Genomic DNA, 24,194 nt, shown 5'->3' on the forward strand with positions numbered 1-24,194 from the left:
AGTGGATGTGTCAGTATCACACTCCTGATGTTTTAGAGTGTCACCCCTTTACTGCTGTGTACTTTTTTTCAGCATTGTGGCCGATTTGTAGATTGTACACACAAATATTCAGAGAATTTTTGTATTGATGCCGATTTCCCATTAATTTCCTATGGTCGGTCATTTATGACCGAAGACAATGAACGTTACTTTTTTTTTAATGACCAATTAGCATGCTCGAATCATGACCCCAATTTTTTTGTGTGTTTACATACCTAATGCTAAAAAAGTCACCAAGTTTCATATCATTCTGATGAAGCTGGGATTTTTAAAATTTAAAAACAGAAAATTTTTCGGTCAGAAATGACCGAAGAGCACCAGAGGGTTAAGCAGGATTTGCACATGCGCATTGTTGAGTTGGAGATCCCGCTCTCTGTGGTTCAAAAAAAAAAAAAAAAAAAAAAAAAATCAGAACTGTCTGAGAAGAACACAGCACGAACTCCAGCGGCGGCCGTGACGGTACTTTTCAACGGAACGGACATCAGACCCATCCAGGCAGGCTCCGAGACAGAACTACGAGGAAGAGTAACATTGATAAGGTAAGATAAACTTTGTCTACCGTTAACGTTTTTACCTCAAGTATATCTGACGGGCCTTGATTCTGGCCGTAATTTCAGCGCTAATACTTGATAGCGTGTAAATTAACTTTTAAGACAGCACTGGAAATGTTCGCAATCTTCATTCAAACTATAACGTTCGGTTATTTTAGCCCCCCATTGGGTGGGTGAGTAATAACGTAAATGCATGCAAAATATCTAATGTTAAATGCATTGTGTGGGGGCATTGACCGTGTCAAGGAAAAGAAAAGAGTTAACAAACATTACTCGAAACAAGTGCAGTTAGCCTACATAAGCTACAATATTTTCTGCTTAACTTTTATTAGACTCCAGTTTAAAAGAAAAGTGTTTTTTCGCTGAGAACATTCTCTCTCTGCAGTCCGAGCGCGCTGAAGCTCACTCTCGCTGAGGTAAATCATTAACACCATCACCGCTTACAGTATTGAACTAAATGCATTACAGTCGGCTAAAACGAATAAGCAGGTTATTTTTCTGAACAAGAGCGCTCCCGAATCCGTGTTTCTCTCACTGCTTGCGTGAATCGCGGCACAGTTCCACACACACACAAAATACCAGCAGTTCAATGAAACGCGCAGCTCTTAAAGGGGCCACACTATATTCCAGCTCTTAGTATGGATCCCAAACGTTTGAGCTGTAGCAAATAAGTGTGATTAAAAATACTTTTCGAAAGTTCTTTATCCCACAGGCATGCCTTGAAGGGTTAGTTCACCCAAAAATGAAATTTATGTCATTAACTCCTCAACCTAATGTCGTTCCTCACCTGTAAGACCTCCATTCATCTTCACACACAGTTTAAGATATTTTAAATGTCAATGCCCACTTTACTGTCCATGTCCAGAAAGCTAATAAAACATAATCAAAGTAGTCAATGTGTGACATCAGTTGGTTGATTAGATTCTTTTGAAGCATCGAAAATACATTTTGGTCCAAAAATATCAAAAACTACGACTTTATTAAGCACTGTCTTCTCTTCTCTCGTGTTCCTCAAAAAAGATTCAAACGGTTCATGAGTCAGTGAATTGATCAATGATTCGGATCGCCAATGTCACGTCATTTCAGCAGTTTGGGAGTTTGACACACGATCCGAACTGCTGAAATGACATGACACTGGCGATCCGAATCAGTGATCGTAATCTTTTTTGAGGAACACGGAAGAGAAGACAATGCTGAATAAAGTCATAGTTTTTGTGATATTTAGACCAAAATGTATTTTCGATGCTTCAAGAGATTCTAATTAACTAACTGATGTCACATATGGACTACTTTGATGATGATTTTATTAAAGTGAATGTTTTAGGTCGGTATATAGCAGAGAATAGGCTGGGCACACAACTACTCGGGCGGCGTTTACGTATGGCAGTTGCCATACCCTGGCATTCCACATTTTTAGACCTAACTGTACGGTTTTGCTAATGAGTTGTTGTTGTTGTAATTCAGTACGGTTCTGTTTGTGTTCACCATCTTCTAAACTTATTTCTGTATGCTCTACTTTTAAGATCCATGGTGAGTTCATGTGAATTACAACAGTTCCTTTGGAGACAAAGTCCTTGGTGCAGTTGGACAAGCACTCCACCAAACTGTCGGAGGTCATCAGGAGCAAGGGAGGAGTTGTGAAAGAGAACAGGACCAACAGGACCTTGCAGGTTTTAGATGAGGTATCTATAAATTTGATTATTAGTAGGATCCATGGCTGAATAGTGTTTTTTTTTTTATGTTTAATTTTAATTCATAGTTATTGTTCTTACTCAGACTGTAGACATCACCATCAGAAGAGAATGCATCCTCAAATCTCTGATCTACCTCGGCGAACCTTTTGAGCACCTTTTCAAAGAATACCAGGTAAGGGCATCTCTCACTTGCTCACACATTTAACACCTACAGACTAACATGGTCATAGTCTAGGTTTTCGTGGCCACTTTTAATAAATAGGGGTGTGACGAGAAACTCAGCTCACAAGATGAGATTTTAACACGATTTATAAGAAATCTTTGTTGCTGAATTTTGAGCTGTGAACACTTAGACCATATCCAGACGTACCAAAACAATCTTTTTTTTCCTTGTCTTCCCTGTTACACTGTCAAAATAAGTGTGTTTAAAGGAATCCATTTGCAAATGACTTAACACCTATATGCAATGTAAAATCCAGGCCTGGTCCTCTCTTCCTTCACTGTCGTCGCTCCTCCTTTTATTCTCCCTTCACTCCTCTGTGAAAGCTCTGAGACCAGTGTGACGGGCAGTTGGCACTGATCATCCAATTACTCACCGGCCTCGCTTTGCTCTCACTCATCACACGCCTATTCAAGTTCAGTTTAGAGTGTGTAAGAGCTGAAAATGGGAGATTTCTGAAACTATAATGTACTTATTTTCTCTTTCTTTTTTATGCAGGAAAATGAGGTTGAAGAACTGGAGCAAACAACCATGGCGATCTTATCACTGGGAAAGAGGATCCTCTCCATCCACCAAAAGACATTAAAATTGTCATTGAAGGATCAGAGGTCCTGAACCTGCTTGCTATATTGCATACAAATAGGTTATATTTAAAGGGTTAGTTCGCCCAAAAACAAATATTCTGTCATTAATTCCTCACCTTCATGTCGTTGGACACCCGTAAGACCTCCGTTCATCTTCTGAACACAGATGAAGATATTTGTGTTGAAATCCGATGGCTCAGAAAGGCCTTCATATTTGCTGCCTTCATATAAGGCCGCTGTAGTGAGATGGGCTTTGTAACGACGTCTTTAGTGCCTTTATGGGTCTTGAGAGAGGAAATGACATTGGTGTCAATGAAGGCCTTTCTGAGCCATCGGATTTCAACTAAAATATCTTTAATTGTGTTCCAAAGATGAACAGAGGTCTCACGAGTGTCGACCGACATGAGGATAAGTGATTAATGTCAGAATTTACATTTTTGGGTGAACTAACCCTTTAAATGTAGAGCTTACAGCTCTGTATCAGAAACTGATGCAGTGATCACTGTTCACTGTCTGAGGAGCAGTTCCGGGATTTGTCTCTGGTGTTCAGCTGAAAGTGACTGTTCATAATCATATACATTTATAAACATGAGATACATTTGTATCTTAACATTTTAATTGTATTTTAGGATGTTTTATGGTGAAATGTGTTGTCAGAAAAACATTCCTAATTTAATATTACTACTAATGTGATGTCATCAAGTGGTGATTTGATCATTTGTAACAAATTTGTATTTTTGTGTGAAGGAGACTGCTAATCTTTATACATGTGAACATGTTTATTGAACAATAAATATACATGTGTTCTAAAGGAAAGTGTTATGATAGTCATTGATCAAAATGTTTTACAAGCTATTTTTTTGATTTTACATTTTAAATAATGACATCTTAATTTGAGACAACCTAAAATAATTAATTTACTCTGGCCTATAAATATTACTTTGTTTGAATTTAAATAATCAGTTTATTCCAACATAAAATAATGCTTTGTTAGTTTGATCCAATTTAAAATAATTAGTTTGTTCCAATCTAAAATAATTAGTTTGATCAACCTTTAAAAAGTGGTTGCATGAATTTAAACTTTTCAAATTAAACTAAATGAAATTATTTACTTGAGTCAATGTAAAATATTTCGTGTGATCGATTACTTCAATTTTTTTAAGTTGATCCAAGGGTTTTATTTTTTCAGTGTAAAAAGTCTCGCCAAAATCAGAAAATTGTACCTGACCCCCTCAAAGAGATAGTTCACTCAAAAATGTAAATGTTGTCATCATTTACTCAAGTTGTTCCAAACCTGTATGAGTTTCTTTCTTCTGTTAAAGCTAACTTTTTTAGTTTATTCTTAGCTAAAACGGCTCGGGTTATGTATATAACCCTTGTTCCCTGAGAGGGAACGAGCACTGCGTCGAAACGCTTTGGGGATGCTCCCTAAGCATCAGCGAATCTGAAGCCTGAATAAACACTAGTCCAATCCGATTGGTCGTGCGTGATGACGTCATTGTGACGGCGTACCCGGAAGTATAAAAGGGGGGCCGGCGCATAATGGCGGCAGTTTCTTGCTCTGAAGCATGCGCTCCAGGCGTGCCGAGGTGTGGCGGTACGACGCAGTGCTCGTTCCCTCTCAGGGAATAAGGGTTATATACATAACCCGAGCCGTTCCCTTATCAAGGGAACTTCCCACTGCGTCGAAACGCTTTGGGGAACGAGTACCCACTAGGCCACACTGAGGGTAGCGCCTGTCCTAGTGTGAAGCCGGAGACCGGGCACAACTAGGGTTGGAGCACCCTCGCGCCAGGCGTCGCAGGGAGATCCAGGCTATAGAACCTGATAAAGGTGTGTGGAGTAGCCCACCCCGCCGCCTCGCAGATATCCTGCAAGGGGACCCCAGAAAGGAGGGCCACCGAAGAGGCCATGCCTCTGGTGGAATGTGCCCTCACGGCTACAGGTGAAGGCAAACTGCGCACCTGATAAGCCATGGTTATTGCCTGGACAATCCAGTTACTGATAGTCTGGGTAGACGCAGGCAACCCCTTCTTGGGTGAGCCAAAACACACCAACAATTGTTGAGATCTCCTCCACTGTGCGGACTTCGCCAGATACACCCTGAGTGCCCTGACCGGGCAGAGTAGGTGAAGTCTCCCCTCTTCCGCCGTCACGTGAGGCGGAGGATGAAATGCCTGCAGAACCAAAGACCTGACCACCCTCGATGGGACCTTAGGCACATAGCCCGGCCTAGGGTGTAAGATGGCCTTCACTCCACCCGGGGCAAACTCCAGGCAAGTCGGCGTTACTGCCAAGGCCTGGAGATCCCCCACTCTCCTTAGAGAGGTAATGGCGAGTAGAAAAGCCACCTTAAGGGTCAGATTCTTAGGTTCTGCTGACTCCAGTGGCTCGAAGGGGGCCTCAGCCAACCCCTCGAGAACCACTGCCAGGTCCCAGGTTGGAACTCTGGACTGAGCCACAGGCCTCATCCTCCGAGCCCCACGGAGGAACTGTACAACCAGCTGGTGCCTACCCAAAGGCCCATCACCCAGAGGAGTGTGGAAAGCCGCAATGGCAGCCACGTACACCTTGAGTGTGGACGGGGTTAGGCCCGCAGAGAAGCGATCTTGGAGGAACTCCAGCACTGAAGCCACTGGGCAGTTAACTGGGTCCACCTCACGCCCCCTACACCAAGTGGAAAATACATTCCACTTGAGGCTGTACAGTCTCCTTGTGGACGGAGCCCTGGAGCTGAGTAAGGTCTCTACCACCTCTGCCGACAGGCCAGCCTCTAGGTACCTGGTCCCCTCAGGGGCCAGACCCAAAGGTTCCAAATCTCCGGCCGGGGGTGGAATATCGTCCCCGCCGCCTGAGACAGGAGATCCCTCCTCAGAGGAATCTGCCATGGATGACCTGCCAGCAGGGCTATGATATCTGAGAACCAAACTCGCGTCGGCCAACGGGGTGCTACCAGAAGTAGACTGACCCCCTGCCGACGGACCCTCTCCAGGACTCCCGGGAGCAGAGCAATCGGGGGAAATGCGTACAGACGCAGCCTCGGCCACGTCTGCACCATGGCATCCAACCCCAACGGGGCTGGATGCGTGAGGGAGAACCACAGTGGACAGTGGGATGTCTCTCGAGACGCAAACAGATCCACTTCCACTGGGCCGAACCTCTCGCATATGGCCTCCACCACTTCGGGGTGGAGCCGCCACTCCCCGGGCCTCAGCCCCTGCCTCGACAGGATGTGTGCTCCCTGATTTTGAACCCCCGGGACATACATTGCCCTGATGGACAACAGTTTCCCTTGGGACCACAGGAGGATTAGATGCGCCAATCTGCACAGAGGGCGCGATCTTACCCCTCCCTGGCGATTGAGGTACGCTACGACAGCTGTATTGTCTGTCCGCACCAGGACATGTTGGCCGCGGAGGTCCGGGAGAAAGCTCCTGAGAGCTTTGTAGACCGCCATCATCTCCAGGCAATTTATGTGCCAGGAGGAATGACGGCCCTCCCATGGGCCCCTCGCAAAGCGGCCGTCCATGACCGCGCCCCAACCAGTGAGGGAGGCGTCTGTTGAAACGGATTTCCGGCAACAGGACGCTCCCAACACTGGCCCCTGGGACAGAAACCAAGGTTTCTTCCATATGACTAGGGAACGAAGGCATCTGCGCGTTACCCTGATCATACGAAAAGGATTCCCTCTGGGGGAAAACCCCTTGGTTTTCAACCACCACTGGAGGGGTCTCATGTGTAGCAGGCCGAACGGTATCACGTTGGACGCTGCTGCCATGTGCCCCAGCACTCTCTGAAAGTGCTTCACAGTGATGGTGTGGCCTAGCCTTATTCCTGAGACCATCGCCAGTATGGTCTCGACTCGCGCGGGAGACAATTGTGCCCGCATCGTCGTCGAATCCCATACCACCCCTAGGAACGTAGTCCTCTGGGACGGCGTCAACACACTCTTGTTCGTGTTGAGTCTCAGCCCCAAGCACTTTATGTGGGCTAGAACGACATCTCGATGCCGAACCGCCACCTCGTACGACTGGGCCAGTATGAGCCAGTCGTCGATATAATTCAGTACACGGATGCCCTGAAGCCTCATAGGAGCCAGGGCTGCATCCATGCACTTTGTGAATGTGCGTGGGGAGAGGGCTAGGCCGAAGGGAAGTACTCGATATTGGTACGCTTCGCCCCCGAAAGCGAACCTCAGGAACTTCCTGTGACATGGAAGGATGGAGATATGAAAGTATGCGTCCTTCAGATCTATCGTGACGAACCAGTCCTGGGACTGGATCTGCTCACGATCATGGGGATAGTGAGCATTTTGAATCTGAACCTCCTCAGAGACCGATTCAAATCCCTTAGATCTATAATCGGACGCAACCCTCCATCCTTTTTGGGAACTATAAAGTACCGGCTGTAGAACCCGGACTCCCTGTCTGGCGGAGGAACATGTTCTATGGCCCCCTTCGCCAGTAAGGTTTTTACTTCTAGTTCCATTACCCGACCCCGCTCTGGTACCACTGTGGTCCAGGTCAACCCCCTGAACCCAGGGGGAGGCTGACCGAACTGCAGTCTGTACCCATTTTCTACAATGCGCAGGACCCATGTGGATACACTCGGAAGGCATTTCCATGCGCCGAGATAATCTACTAAGGGAACCAGCCTCTCGAGGCTGGCGTCGGGTGTTACACGAGCCTCGTCCCCGACCCCCTGAAGCGGTTGCCCGGCAGGAAGTGGTTGGGAACGAGTCTCTGTGTGCGGACGCGCCAGCTGCCCAGCCGCAGGTCTTTCCAGAGGCGGCTGGAGCAGCGTGCGTTCGCGGGAAATCGATGTGGCCCGAGGCGTGATAGACTGCGGGATTACCACATCGATTTCCCCAGGGCGCCGCGAAGGAAGCAACCTCGGTTGCCCCCTCGCGGGAGGGACCGCCCTGAGAAGCCCTGCCGAGGCTAGGACTTCTTCGCGGCAGCCTTTCGCGCCTGAAGGACGTTCATCAGATCGCCCTTCGGAGCGGAGGGCTGCTGGTGAGCGCGCTGCCTCTGTTGCCAAGCTCCCGGAGGAGGGGCTCTAGAGGCGACGCTCTCTTTCTGCATCTGACGATGCGAGGAGGAGCTGGTAGGCGGCTGAGGCTGCCCGCTAGGGCCAGCCTTCCCGGGCTTAGAGCGGCGAGGGAGGTACTGCTGGAAGGCCGCTGACTGTCTCTTCGCCTCCTGGTGTCTGGAGACGACGGAGTTAACCGTGTCCCCAAACAGACCAGAAGGCGAGATCGGGGAGTCCAGGAGGAAGGATCTGTCCTTCTCCTTTATCCCCGACAGATTCAGCCAGAGATGTCTCTCCGTTGTCACCATTGCTGCCATGGAGCGGCCGATAGCACGGGCCGTCTCCTTGGTAACACAGAGAGACAAATCTGCGACCTTCCTCAGTTCCAGCACATCCTCCGGAGAGGGACCCTCGCCCTCATCCAGCTCTTTTAGGAGGTCAGCCTGGTAGGCCTGCAAGATGGATAACGTGTGCAGCGCACTACCAGCCCGCCCAGCCGCCATATAAGCCTTGCCCACCAGCCCTGAGGTGTCCCGACAGGGTTTGGTGGGCAGCACCGGGGTTTTAAGGGACGATGCCGATTCGGGCGAAAGATAGCTCGCGAGAGCATCCTCCACCCGCGGCATCGCCCCATAGCCCGCCTCGCGTGCCCCCAGGACGTTGGAATAGTCCAACAGTGGGGGATTAGAGACACGCGAGGAATAGGGCTTTCTCCACGATCTACACACCTCGGTGTGCAGATCGGGGAAAAAAGGCAAACCCCGGCACGGTGTTTGGACCCGGTGTGCGAGGAACCGGTCATCCAGCCTACTGGGTGGCCGGACTTCCTGTTCCTCCTGTGGCCACTCAATATTGAGTTTAGCCACAGCACGGGTCAACACCTCGACCAACTCCTCCTGGGCGGGCGGATGAGGCGATGGAAAAACCTCATCCCCCACCCCGATGCCCGCGCCCTCCGGCTCCTCGGAACCAGAGAGAACGAGCATCGGACCCTCCGCCCCGGGGGAAGATGCCGCAAAGCGGGCTTCCACACGTGGAGGAAGATCATCGGAACTGTCAGAGGAGGATTGGGAAAGTGCCGCAGCAGTCCCAAAGCCCTCTGACAGATCCCGCTGTGAGCCCCATGATCTGCGACGCCGCGACGCCTCAGCGACCGCGGGTCCAGAACCATGGGGCTCACGAGGCTGGCCGGTCTCATCGAACACGGCCAGCCTAGAGCGGAGCAGCCTGAGTGTCAGCCGCTCACAGTGCTCACAGGCGGCTCCCTCGAGAGCCGCCCGAGCGTGCTGCACACCCAGACACTGCACACACAACAGGTGTGTATCCGATCCCAAGATGAAGCGGGGACACGGATGCACACACTGTCTGAATCCACTCTTTCCTTCCATACTTTTTACTAAAAAAATCACTCACACACACACTCGCAACTGGACATACAACAGTAAATAGACAGACCAAACAGAGAGCGCTATGCTGAAGAGCAATAACTGCCGCCATTATGCGCCGGCCCCCCTTTTATACTTCCGGGTACGCCGTCACAATGACGTCATCACGCACGACCAATCGGATTGGACTAGTGTTTATTCAGGCTTCAGATTCGCTGATGCTTAGGGAGCATCCCCAAAGCGTTTCGACGCAGTGGGAAGTTCCCTCGATAAGGGAACACTTAGTTCTTTCAAAAATATGTGCTCATTAATGTATATTGTATTCTCGTAAGTTTATAATATGCCATTGAAAATACATACGGGTGAGGGGTTCGAATGCTGGTCGCCATGTTGCCCCTCCATCTTGAAAGTACATTAGCCAAAGAGGGACATACCCATAAATTCAAGCTTCTCCTTTTGCGTTTTAACACTCGATGGCACCGTGTCGAATGTGAAGAGGGGGATTGCCATGTTAATCTTGGACTAAATCGGCCACCGTAGGAGTTAAAACGAAATCAAAATTGAGAGGGACAGAAACTATTATTCACTGGATGGTCATATACCTTTACACCGCTAGATGGGGGAAAATATCACACAGTGTATAGCTTTAAACGCAAAATCTGATTTTGAAGAATGATGGTAAGCAAACAGTTGACATCACCCCTATAACACATGATACACAACAGTATAGCCATTGACATTGACTGGAAAAAAATACCAATGGCTACCGTCAACTCTTTGCTTACCAGCATTCTTCAAAATATCTTTTTTGGGTGTACTATCCCTTTAATGAACATCCTCAGAGGAAGAAACCATAAAAATGACCTTTGACCAAAACCTTCAGGAGTTAAAACCTAAGCAATTTTTTGTTGCTGTTGGTTTATTACCCATTCATGGCATAAATGAATATCTGGATTCTTTCTTTGTTCCTGCACGAGAGACAGCCAAAACATGTTCTCAAAACAAGCCTAAATAAAACCTACAATTGTGAGATGGTTTCTGAATAGAATATGTAATTCACCAAATAATAAATAATACATTTCCAAACATAAAGCTATAAGCTATGTCAGGATGGAAAACACCAAATTGTAATTGGTGTTAAATTTAAGACGAGTCAATGTCAATGAATAATATCGCCAAAATAATTATTAACTAGTTGGCCCTTGAAATAGTGAAGTCTGGAAGTCTGCCTAAATGTAGTGGGAGACTTTTTAAGGTCTTTAGAAAATAAAGTAAGATAATGTTTCAAAGTTGTGTCTTAAAATATAAATGATTGTGATTGTGTATCTATCTGTATAAATTCATTTTACAGGTCTATTGATCTTAAATCTGGCAGGATAAATAGACTTATAGTCTTATAAATGCATCTGATGCAGTGAAATTATTAACCTTTGTAAATCAACAATTGCAACTCAGTGCCACAAACAAAAACTACTGGTAACTGTCTAACTAAATTTGGTAATTAACAACAATAAAAACTGGATAACTAAGTGCTGTAATTAAGCATTAACTTCCATTATGGAGGCACTGGGACCAGAATGATACATTGGCATGAGCTGTGCAAGTCGTTTTGAGCTTTGGCTTCACAGAGGAAATTGTATAACGATAATAATGAATGAAGTTTAGCAAATTCAATATGTTGATGCAATGTTAATACAAAATGTATAGGTCTCAGGGAATGATTCATCAAGACTCCTAATCAATTCAGTTAGTTGCATTTGAATATCTCTTAATATTCAGAGAGAGAAAAACGATTTGATTCAACTCAACTCAATCATTTATGACTAATGATCTCATTGTGACTATTATTTTCAGTTCCTTAAAGTTAAGTTGGCTGTTGGGATGTGTTGTTTTGTCTTCAACAGAAAATTATTTTGATTGAATGAGGAACAGTGTAATGGGAAAAGAGATTAATGGTTTCATGGACCTTGTTCATGCATAACATTTTTCTTCTTCAGAAATCTCTGTACATGGGCACTGTTAACAAACAGTTTGCAGCAGCAGGTGGGCAACAGTTTTTTTTAATTTTTTTTTTATTTATTTATTTTTACTTTATTTGTTGGAATGGTAAATACAGCTCTGGAAAAAACAAGAGACCACTTAACAGTGAGAAATCCATGTCAAGTGGTCTCACATTTCCCCCCAGAGCTATATTACAGCACAACAATGTGGGTGTTTTGTTTAATAATATATTTTAGCTTCCTTGCTTCCCATGAGTTCCATTAACAATTCACACTTGCATTAAGTAAAAAAAGAAGTAGAAGGTAAAGGTCTATATTGGAAAAAAACAAACAAACCATGATGTTCTAACCACACAAACGATGTATTTGTCCTCCTCAGAGAGCCTGTAAAACCTGACGAGGCTCCGCCCACCGCTGTGTCACACATACAGTACCATGCGTTTTCACATCACTACAACTTTAAGGAGAAGGACATTGTTGCTCTTTTCTGCAGGAAATCACATGGAGGTTCACATGTCTTTCTCACATGACATCTAAACTATGGCAGGGGACATCAATGAAGGTAAGGAATAGAAATCACGGTCATTTCAGCTGAGTCACGATCAGTTTTAGACAATGTTTTGCTGTCTGTTTTATGTAACGTTAGCCTATGCAACTGAACCTTTGTAGCTTTGCATTTTACTGTTCTATAAGCTATGTATTTGAACGGTTGCTGCGACTAAAAATGTGCGTCACATTAACGCGAGTTGCGCTTTACTTTGTTGTCTTGCGTAAATGTTAATTTTTACTCGTTTCACTGGTTTCCTCTTGTTTCTTTGAAGTTGTCAGGATTGACGACTCAAAGTTTAAACTGATTAGTCTTTATAATACTATAGGTATTTAAAATGTTTGTATGAAAAACTATATCAATTTGTTCATGAGTTGGCACAGCAGAATGGTTTATTACAATGATTATGTATGCAGTGTGAGTGAAATATTAATTAATTCCTATAGTCTGAATGCTCTCAGAGACTACGCGAGAGTCTGCTTTTAAGCCCATCACAAACTTTTTAAATTTCGAGTGGGAACTTAAAACCCAAAATTATTTGCCCCTTGAAATGTATTTTATGGGGGAAAACACCCTTGTGTCAAATGCCGTGAGAACTTAATGAACCTCAAAAATAATACTAAAAATATATAAATGTATTGCGCAACTATAGCGTCAGTGTTTAAAAAATATGCTTGTTTGAAAAAACTGTTTACTTGTTCAAATTAAAATGATCCCAGTCGTTTTATTCCTAGTCATATTTTTCTCATCTTTCTTTTAAAACAAAGCTCTTAAAGGCACTTCACCCAAAAAAGGAATTTAATGTCATGAATTTATTGTTTAATGTCATGAATTACTCACTCACTTCACTCAGTACCCATGAAACTGTCGTTAATCTTCGAAACATGTCCCAAATGAAGACATTTTTAATTAAATCTGAGAGATTTCTGCCCCTCCATTCACACAAAACTGTTTTCTGTTTACCATATTTGAGTGCTGATCAGTGTTTACTTGTGAATGGAGTCTTAATTGAATCTGTTAAAGCAATCGTGTCTCGAAAATGCTCCATTAATGTGGATTTCTTTACTCTATAAACATTTTGAACCATCAAGAGCTTTGGGTAAATACACTTCATTGATAAATACAATGAAATGGGCGGCAGTGGCTCAGTGGTTCATGTAGGTTGTCTACAAACCAGAAGGTTGGTGGTTCAATCCCCGGTTCCACCTGACCAAGTGTCGAGGTGTCCATGAGCAAGACACCTAACCCCAGCTGCTCCCGACGAGCTGGATGGCGCCTTACATGGCTGACATCGCCGTCCGTGTGTGAATGAGGGAGTGAATGGGTGAATGTGAGGCAAAATGTACAACGCTTTGGATAAAAGCGCTATATAAATGCAGTCCATTTCATTTATAAGATATTAAAAAAAAATCGTTGTTTGTCTTCTGAGGATTAATGGAAGAAATGGTGCTGAGTAATTGATGACAAAATGTAATTATTGGATGAACTACTATATTCCTTTACCATACAGTCTTTTGAATCTAGGATCCGTCCCTTCATACTACCGTGAAGTGCATCAAGCAATCTGCTCCGGAACGGATGAACGAGTGCCTATCAGTGTATTCCTAAGAGTTCTCAGCAGAACATCTCTCTCCATCACCATTCAAAACCAGGTGAGACTTGCACCAGGACTATGTCTTAATATTGGTTAGGAAGACAGATATTTTGCTGAATTATTTTAATCTCACAAGTTTTTTTCAGTTACCTTATTTATGGCTTGATAAGAATAAATATCATGATTTTGTTGGGTTCTCTTCTGGAACTGTGACTTATAGACTGAAAAGCATACCATTTACATTTTAGATAACCGAACATTTAAACAATGGTGATGGATTCCTAAGTAAAGTCTCGCTGTATAAAGGCTTGGCTCTCATTGCCCTGGCTCAACAAGGAAAACCACCAAGTCCCAAACTACTGGAGAACTTCATACAAGGTAAGCAAAAGCAGGTCTATTTCTCAGCTGACTAGTAAATGTGTAGCTTAATCAGATGTCATTTTAAAGTCAGTAACCCAACCCCAGTTAGTCTCCATAAAAACTGTCTTGTGTTCATCATATCATGTGATATTGTATTGCATCTCATGTCATCTCAACTGAATTCCATTCAAGCTGCATTTCTGTGTCACCATCTGTTTGCAGTGATTTGCACAAGAGCAAAGCTTGAAGTTGTTTTATTACTGCTTTCAACATTTCAGCACTTTTGAATCCAAAAGAGTTCTCGAATACACCTATACAGCATACATGTATGATTTATATTCCTCAGGCCTATGGTTCTGTTGGGCTGGTGGTTCGATGGCTTGTTTAAGTGGTTTTTCATCAACTTTGAAGGGTTAAAGTTTCTATTCAATTCAATGTTATTTCAGGTGTTGCCAGTATGACAGTTGACTCTGCACTTTAATAGTGATGTTTCCTGTTCTCTCCTCTAAGCAAGACCATGTTTCCCGTCCATTGCATGCCAAATACGTATCTCTCTATGGAATGGCCAAGAAACCTTTTTTGCATTCTACCAAACAAAAGCAAAGATCCTGGTTTGAATCTGCTGAGACAACTTTTTATACAGACAGCCATGTTGTTTTTTCCCATTTTCCAGATTTTCTTTTCTAAAATTGGCACACAAACCACAGGAAAAAATATTATGTGCCACATAGCTCAACATTATCCATTGTTTTTCTCTCGTTTCCTCTCGTTATTTGTGACCTTTTCTTAACACTGTTTATTTTTGTGCTGTCATAAGACTGCAGTGAAACAGAGATGGGAAGAAAGCCATCTTCTTTAAAGTGATTAAGTATGATACTGTGATCACACACTTGTAATGTTTAGTCAGTCACATCTGGCTGTCACGCCTCTCTAAATACATGGTGTTGTATGTCATGTTTTTTTTAAGAGTTCCCAAAGCCTCAGCTAGGAGAGCCAAAGGAGCTTCAGAGTCTGAAGATGCAGTCGGTTCAGGAGAGTCCTCTGATCTTGTCCTTGACTCTGGCAGAGCTGTTGAAGAAGGACACCATCAAAGTTGAGCTCATTCCTGAGAAGAAGGGACTGTTTCTTAAACATGTGGAGTATCAGGTCACCAGTGAGGTGAGCAAGTTTACAGTCTTCTTTCATTAATCAGACAAAATCAGTTGGTCCAACTCTACAGCCTAAACCATTGAGTCATTCTTGCTGTGCCAGGCTAGCCATGATGTACAAACAAAAAATCTGACTAAAATGTGGGGGAAGTCAGCTTACATTTTTTTTTCTTCCACATTAAGCTGAAAGAAAATGGCTCACTTCAGCTTTAGCATTTGTGTTTTGGTGATACTATCACACGTGGACAGCCCAAAATAAATGTGTAAACAGGGACCACTGAGTCTTGGAAATGCTTTGTGATACCACTCTTAAAAATAAAGGTTCCAATTTTTAAAAAAAATGTTAAATAACCTTTCAGTGAACAGTTCTTAAAAGAACCACATTTTAATATATATATATATATATATATATATTAAAAAAAAAAAAAAAAAAAAAAAAAATATATATATATATATATATATATATATATATATATATAAAGAAAATCGCCAAAAAATTAAAAAAAATACATCCAGTCTTTATAGTAGAAAAGGGTTATTTTGATTATTAAAATGTGTTTTAATAATAATAATATATATATATATATATATATATATATATATATATATATATATATATATATATATATATATATATATAATATAGTTTTTATTTTTTCTGAGCAATTTCGTTCTTCCGGGTTGAAAGGGCAAAGCCGAAGCTACGTCACAGAATGCATGTGGGATTGAATGCCAGCACAATTCTATGAATTGACCTCAAACCTTTAATAAAGATTAAAACGGCAATGAATCAGTGGATTGATTCATGATTCGGATCGCCAATATCACGTGATTTCAGCAGTTTGGCAGTTTGACAAACATGATCCGAATCATAAATCAATCCGCTTATTCATGACCGTTTTAATCTTTATATGAGGTTTGAAAACAAACGCGGAAGGGAAGACAATGCTGAATAAAGTCATATTTTGTGTTATTTTTGGACCAAAATGTATTTTCGATGCTTAAAGAGATTCTGAATTAACTAACTGATGACACATGATTATGACTACTTGATTATGTTTTTATTCCCTTTCTGGACATAGACAGTATAGTGTGCATTTACTTGCATACGCTCTCGGACTAAATAAAAAATATCTTAAATCTAAATGCAATTAAATGTAAACAACAGCGGTGTCTGCACGGAACGCCACAATGAGTTTGACAGCGCTTGCAATGTGGATCATATCATATATACGGATTAAAGCAAGTGTGTTTTAAGTTTTTATGGACATGTTTCATACACTCTGTAGTGCTCTAAACATGATCCAGTCTAGTTCAAATTAAATACATGTGCAGATAAGGACACTGATACAGCCGTACGTCTGATCATGAATGTGATGACACATGAATTATTCTGATACACAGATGTAAATTGGCAATTTAAAGAACAATGGACAAAAAAGGAACTATGCCTTTATTTGTTCCATGTTAAACTGATCTGTTTTGTTTGCTTAGAGACTAGTGCTCTAAAATGTAATGAAAATATTATTAGAACTTTAAAAAAAAAAAAAAATGTTCTTCTGCATTTCTCCAGTGGTGCGTTATGTGATCCTGTCACAGTTTAAATCCTGATTTCACAAAGAGGCTGTTATTGACTGAAAAGAAAAGCCATTTCAGAGAAAATTCTGGTGCATATAAGGACCTCAGGGGAAAAAATACAATTAAACATATATATTTAAATTATATAATAAAAGTGACCCATCTATTGAAAACATGGCCAAAAAGGCATTCAGTCAAGTCATTTTTTAAGCATGCGACTGAGTCATTGTCACAGTTACAGTTGTATTATTTAAATGTATTGCTGATAGTTAATGTGCTGTGTGCCCTTTCCAGCGTTTTACAGTATCGGTTTATCGGCGATACAGTGATTTTGACGTCTTCCATGAGCTCCTGCTTCAGAGATATGCTTACAGAGCCGTGCCGGCCCTTCCTCCCAAAAGGGTGCTGAAAGGAGGTAGGCCGTTGTTTATTCACTGTAAAATCTCAGCCTTTGTGATCAAACCTTCAGATTATAGTCTTGTGCACCTCTCACTTAGGCTGTGCTTTGACATTCAATGCTTTCTGGGAATGCACCAGACAAACAATCGCAGCTCTGCCAAGGTTAAAAAAAGTAAACTAGTTCTGTTTTTCTGCATACTTCAGCAAGTTGTACTTCCATAGTAACTGAGTATCAGAAAATACCTTGCTGTGTTGAATTAATGGAAGGACTGTTTTGTTGTTTCTGGAAAAGTTTAATCTTTTCTCTGTTCTTTGGCCCCGCTGCAGTCCTGACCTCCATGTCAGAGCGAGAGTTCATTGAAGGGAGGAGACGAGCGCTGTGCAGATTTCTGAATCTTGTGGCACGACACCCTGTCTTTTCTGAAGATGAACTTGTGAAAACATTCCTCACATTTAGTGGCTCGGTATGGACTTTTTGCCAAACCTGAACACCAAGTTGATACTATTGAATACTGCCTGATATTTGAAGTTCTTTATAAACAGAATTTCATTTTATGATATTTTATAGTGCAAGAAAAATAAAATACATAAGCCAATTTTGGCTTTAGAAAATATATATTTTTCATTGATGTTCTTCAGGTTGTGACTTCCCATATTTATTTCCCACAGGATGTCCAACCTAAGCTAAGAGATGCTTGCAAAAAATTGGGGGATGAGTTCATGACCTGCAAATATGCAACACAGGCTAAGGTTTGATTCAGCTTTATTTAACTTTACATCCATCATGTTAAATATTGTTGCAATATTTAATAATTAATATCGTCTGTGTTGTGATTTCTCCTCCAGGATTACCTTCCAGCAGATATCCAAAGTCAATTTTCGTCCAGCAGGGAGCTCATCAGAAATATCCATAACAGTTTTCAGAAGTTACGAGACCGGGCAGAGAGGATGGCCGAGCGCTCGAAGGAGAACGCCACAGATCTGCTGATGTTTGGGAAGGAGCTCAGGTACCAACTCATCCTGAGTGTCTAAAAGATAAAAAACTGAGTGTGTAAAACTGAGTGTCTCTTAGACCAAAACAACACCAACTCGCCAAACGATAAGCTGCAGAATATTTCATTACGTAAAATTTTACATTTTAATTAACTGTAAAGGGCTTTGCTAAAATTGTCTATGTGTGTCACAAGCAGCATGGAATAGATGAGGTGAGGATCTAAAAAAGAGATGTAAAGAACAGTACTAATATATACCAAAATGCTATTTCATGCATTCTGACTTAAATACACTGTTAAAGAGTTCGATTGTCATGGTAAACATGGCCAAAAAAATAAAAATAATAATTAGTTGGACCTATGGTTATTTCTGTGTCACTCAGGGATTCACTCCTTTAGGGTTGAATCAGAGATACACTCCTTTAGGATTCAAAGAAGTTTTGGAAGGTTTTTTTTCTGAGTATGGCCATGTATTACACCAAACATGGTGGAATTCCTTGTACGTGCCCATCAACAAGCTTTATTCAGTTTATGGGAGTAATTTAGACCACAAAATCAACAAGGTCACCAAAGGAGCCTGTTTATGGTTTTGAGGGAAAGATAATCTTGTTCAGTTTCCCAAATAACCCAGCGTTAAGGAAACCGTGGATGCAGTATGTTTTTCCAGGACATCAACAGAGTTATGCAAGTGTGTTTGTTTGTTCCTGGTCATGAGTGGAAACTGCAGGTGGTGAGTCAGACTGGATCAAATATCTGTTTAGTTGTTAATCAAATGGTGCGTATGGGCATATAATGTAAACAACACAAACGTATATCGAAAGTTATTCAGGGATAATGCCATGATGAATTGTGTGTCTGTACTTGTGAGTGACTCATTTGCTCCTCCCACTGCAAACCTTAATGAGTTTGGCTGTTTTTGGAAAGAATCAGTACATCTGTCTTTGATAAATATGATAAAACTAAAGAATCTTTAGATATGAAGGATGCAATAGTAGCCATTTAGGCCCAAACCCCAATTTGTACTAGGCTCTAAATATGTTCTTTTTTCTGCTGTAAATTTTAAAATGGGGCTCAACGAGATTTTGCTCCCTTCTGGAGCCTGTCGATGAATTGCCATTTAAGTTACTTCCATATTGGCTTCAACAGAAACTGGGGGAGGTTGCCGATTGGTTATGACCCCTTTAATAATCATTTGACTTTTAGCAAACTGCCAGTTCCAGCAGAAATTAAAACATTTATCTTGAACTCTGGCATGAAAACTATGTATAAACCCTAATTAAACAATTTAATAATCAATTTAAAACATTTATAACTGTATGATATTATGCTGTACCCACTGGGACACGTGGCATGAAAAATGGACTGAATGGATGATTCAGCTGCAGCGGGCATCTTCTGGGGGGACCCTTGAATTCATTTGGCATGACTCTCAGTGCTTTAATGGCATTAAACAAAACAAACAAAGCACAGGTGGGAATTGTGACAGGGGTGAACATTTTTAGACATCAGAACTGGTTAATGTTTGGGTGATGATAATGGCAAACTCCATATGATTATATATATCGGAACTCTATTTTACTATGGTAATTTTTAAACAATTACTAACATTTACTTCAATAATGCAAGATTACATTTTATTTGACACTTGACCATATGTAATGTATAACAGAATATTCTAGCAATTAACAACAATTATCAATCAAATCTGCACCTAATGAATTAGATCTGGAAATGGGATGCCTCGTTCAACTAAATAAAAAAAATTCACGTACTACTCATTATCACAGGAATAAGCGTTGGCCGCTAGCCTGGTAGTTACCTCTCCTCAGCTACAGCGTCATATCATGAATAATCATATACAAATCAAGGATTCAAAGGGAGGGAAAAGTGAAAGAGGAAGAGCACAGCGAGGGGGCGGAGCCAAGGCGTGTGCTGAAGAGGATGCCAGGATATTTTTGCTTCAGCTGGCTTTACAATCAGCCTTCAAGTTTTAAACCATTCAAATGATGTAAATGATAACATTCAATTAATGGGATAGCCTATTTTCAGATGTGTCTATATACTGTAACCTGTCTCATCATACAATGATATATCAGGACAATTTGAATGGGGCATAGCAAAACTTTACTTGGCCTCGTACTGCAGTAAAAAGGGCAAAATAAATTCATAAACCTACAGATGTCTACTAATCACCCTGCCGGGGTTATTTTATGATGTGACTAATATTTAACTTTTTATCTTTTAAACATAATGGTACATGTAACATTAACTGTTGGAACACAATGGGTATATTTATTATTGCAGTGGTTTGAGAGTTTGATTGTCAGATGTTTGTGACTATAGGCTGTAGATTTAAGCTTTGGTCTTTCTCTGTTCCAGTTCTTTGGGATCAGATGAGTCACCTGTGCCTGTCCTGGCGTCCTGCAAGAGTCCCTGGGCTGCTCTTAGACGCTCTGTGAAAGGGCTCTCTTTTGAGTTCTCACTTCTGTCTGAAAAAGCTGCCCAACAGGTACTGTGCTGCCCACACATACCACGTGAATTGGTTGCACGCAGTGAGAAGAGGAATTTAATTTGTTTACTTACTACAGGGCAGAAGAGAGGAGGATGATGTGGTGGAAAAACTAAATCTGTTCCTGGACTTGCTGCAGTCATACAGGGTGAGTACTGAAGGTTTTCTGTCTTTCTTTTTTATAAATTGACTTTGCTTTTGTCCATTTAGAGGAAATAAACTGAAATATGACTTTTGCTTATTTATACACTACCGGTTAAAAGTTTACATTTAAATTACTTTTCACAAACTCTTTTATTTGTTAAAAATACAGTAAAAACTGAAATAATGTCAAATAACACAAATACTATTTTAATATATTTTACCTTTATTTATTTATTTCAGCATCATTACCTCAGTCTTCATTGTCACATCCTTCATAAATCATTTGAATATTCTGATTTGCTGCTCAAGAAACATACAGTATCTTATTATTATCAATGTTGTGCTGCTTATTAGTTCTGTGGAAACCGTGATATACTACCATTCAAAAGTCTGGGGTAAGTGAGATTTAGAGAAATTAATCTTTCTATTCAGCAAGGATGCATTAAATTAATCAAAAGTGACAGTAAAGAAATGTATAATGTTACAAAAAAGTATATTTAAAATAAATGCTGTTCTTTTGAACTTTCTATTCATCAAAGAAAAAAAATCATGGTTTCCTGCAAAAACATTTTCAACATTGATATAATAAGAACAATTATTAATAACTGTGCAGCATATTATGTTATTATAATGAGAGACAGGGAGGACAGGAAATAATGAGAATGAATAACAGAATTGGCATGTTGCAAGCTAGATTTAAACCTGTGTCACCCACATGTGCAATAAGGCTTACTGTGGATATAGTTAACAGCCAAGCCAGGTTCTTTTTAATGAATGTGTGTGTGTTATCATACAGGACTTGTGTGAACGGCACGAGAAAGGGGTCTTGCACGAACATCAGCGAGCGCTGCAGAAGTACAGTGTCATGAAGAGACAAATGATGAGTGCCACCGTGCAGCCTAAAGAACAGGTTTCTGTAGAGCAGCTGGAGTCCCGTATCGTCCAGGTCAGCCCACACACACACACACACACACACACACACACACACACACACACACACACACACACACACAAACACGTTACAAAGAGCTATGAGGTAGGATAAGCAGAGGGAAGATGTGGGAAGCAGTAGCTTGAGGGCTACCGATACATCCCTTTAATTTAGTTGGTGAAATTGATCTGAAGGACTGGAAACTAAAGCCCTAGAGCAAGATTTGTATCCTCAAAATCCCTTTAGGGATTCTGCAGGAATATGAACTAAGACCTCTGCCTCTTTAGAGGCAGCAGGAGGATTTTTTCATCTTGTTTAGGCCAGTGGTTTTCAAACTGATGCCCAGAGGGGCCGCAAAGGATGCTAAGAGGTCTGTGAAAAAAAGAAAAGAAAGCAGAACATGTATTTTTAGAGATGTCAAACTTAATATATTTTAAAAATGTTCAAAAGATAAGGGTCAGTAAAAAGGTTTTTTATTTTATTGAATTCAACAAGGACACATTAAATTGATCAAAAGTGACAGTAAAGACAGTAATGTTGCCTTTAGTGCAATAAAAATGCATTTTATATTTCAAAATTAAATTTTATTTAAATGCTGTTCTTTTGAACTTTCTATTCATCAAATCATTCTAAAAAATGACCAGTTTCCACAAAAAAATATTAAGTAACTGATTTCATCACTGATTATAATGAGCAATGTTTTTTGAGCACTAAATCAGCATATTAGAATGATTTCTGAAAGACCATGTGACACTGAAGATTAGGGTAATGATTTCTGAAATAAATAAAGGAATAATTACATTTTTAAATATATTAAAATAGAAAATACTGAAGTTTATTGATGTAAAATTGGACCAAACTGAAAAGTACCACTATCTAACAGACAATATAATTACAATTACATCAATAGCACTAAAATATATTGTACAAGCCATCAAAATATTGTACAAGCCACCAAGTCATTTCAAGCAAGTTTATAGTCTATAGGTTAACTGGCCAGATTTGCATTTAATTGATCATTTAAGCACCCATTTTATTTGACCATTTACGGTAATTATTTATATCAAGGATTAATCCATTCAATTTTGTTAGAAAAAGAACTTGGAGAAAAGGCCTGCTCTTTTTTAATGATAAAAGCCCGGGCAGCCGGAAGACGAAAGTATGTCTCAAACTTCATTGATATTGATGCAGTGCTAGGTCATGTGATGCATACTGTACTTTTAAACATTCCACGATCCTGTGGTTTTTAACTTCTGGATGGCTCATCGTGAGCAAGTAGCAGTCACTGGTCACGACAGGGAAGATGGTGGTGATGGTTAGGGTGGGATGACGTGACCTCACTCTGATCTCTGACTCACGGCAGCAAGAAAACGCCATTCAGGCCATGGAGCTGCGCAACTACTTCTCCCTGTTCGGCCTGCACCAGGAGACCCAGCTCATATTCACATACCTGCCCATTACGTCTCATATCCTGGGGGCATTTGTAGACTCACAGGTGCTGGGACATAAAGAGGTAAACTTATCATTATCTTATTATCTATAGTATCAACAACAACATGTATGTTATTTATTTATTTAGTTATTTCTTTCAAAATGTGCCAAAGCTGTTCTTTATTACTTTGATTTAACAAAACCTTATATTTGTTGATGTGTCTTATTTTGCTCTGATCTAGATGGGTGAGGTGTGGCAAGACCTTCATTCTAAGCTTAAAAGTCTTTTTGGGGACAGTAACGGACAGTCTCCGCCGCTCAGCCCAAAATAACCTCCCTGTTGCCTGCGACTTCAGAATCAAAAGTAGACACGGGATTCTAGTCGCTTTTGAATAGCAGAATCTCGTCCGGAATTACAGACAGTCAGTACTCTATAAAAACAACTTGTGAAGAATGATGGATCTTAAAATCTGACGGAGGTCAAGAGGCCCCCCCCCCACCCCCGATTTCATAAAGTTTGAGCAAACTGACGTCTAAAATAGCTGTTGTTGAGAATAATTTCTGGGATTAGGAAGAAACTATATTACTGTTTTTGATCTACATGTATGCAAAGATGTTGCTGTTTTGAAATGTAAGCTAATAAAAAATAAATAATAACATTGTACAACAGTGTAACATGAAAAATGACCTACAAGAAGCTATGCAATATAAAGAAGTTAGCTGAGAAGCTAATAGCCAGAGAGTTGCAAAGGCGCTGTATTACTTGATTGGGGTTTCAGCTGCCAGTCTGATATCTGTTATCTATTTTGTAATCTTCAGACTTCCAGCTTTGTTTTGTTTACACATTTTATCATTATAAAGTAATAGGCTATACGCTACCATTCAAAAGGGGGCAGTAGTGTAGTCAAGATCGAATCAAGACCAAGATCAGACTTATAACAAATTACTTATTATAAATATAATTAGAATAAAATAATACAGAAGATGCATTTTAATTGGTAAATTACAAATCCATAAATAATTTTGAGGATAAAGTGTGTGTATATATATATATATA

General features: G+C 41.1%; 1 protein-coding gene and 1 long non-coding RNA gene across 2 annotated transcripts; both read left to right on the plus strand.

Annotated features, from left to right (window-relative positions):
- The first annotated feature begins 450 nt into the window (after window positions 1-450).
- Window positions 451-3,208, plus strand: LOC137053900 (uncharacterized). The gene is made up of 4 exons (XR_010899954.1): window positions 451-578; window positions 2,114-2,272; window positions 2,367-2,456; window positions 3,003-3,208. It is a non-coding gene; the product is annotated as an uncharacterized lncRNA (long non-coding RNA).
- An 8,715-nt stretch (window positions 3,209-11,923) lies between these two features.
- snx8a (sorting nexin 8a) lies at window positions 11,924-24,149 on the plus strand. Its single transcript, XM_067428980.1, has 13 exons — window positions 11,924-12,066; window positions 13,576-13,703; window positions 13,894-14,023; window positions 14,973-15,163; window positions 17,026-17,146; window positions 17,458-17,594; window positions 17,800-17,880; window positions 17,977-18,137; window positions 20,502-20,631; window positions 20,711-20,779; window positions 21,572-21,721; window positions 23,070-23,219; window positions 23,380-24,149. The coding sequence occupies exons 1-13, from the start codon at window positions 12,045-12,047 to the stop codon at window positions 23,467-23,469; spliced, it is 1,560 nt and encodes a 519-aa protein (XP_067285081.1). The 5' UTR covers window positions 11,924-12,044; the 3' UTR covers window positions 23,470-24,149.
- The last annotated feature ends 45 nt before the right edge of the window (window positions 24,150-24,194 follow it).

This window comes from Pseudorasbora parva, chromosome 2 (assembly GCF_024679245.1).
Source record: "Pseudorasbora parva isolate DD20220531a chromosome 2, ASM2467924v1, whole genome shotgun sequence".
NCBI lineage: Eukaryota > Metazoa > Chordata > Actinopteri > Cypriniformes > Gobionidae > Pseudorasbora > Pseudorasbora parva.

Bases quoted from the DNA above. Each gene is read 5' to 3' on its own strand.
- snx8a (XM_067428980.1), top strand. From the start codon at position 12,045: ATGGCAGGGGACATCAATGAAG. The intron at 17,147-17,457 runs GTAGGCCGTTGT...GCCCCGCTGCAG, and splicing joins CAAAAGGGTGCTGAAAGGAG to TCCTGACCTCCATGTCAGAG. The intron at 20,632-20,710 runs GTACTGTGCTGC...TACTTACTACAG, and splicing joins CTGAAAAAGCTGCCCAACAG to GGCAGAAGAGAGGAGGATGA.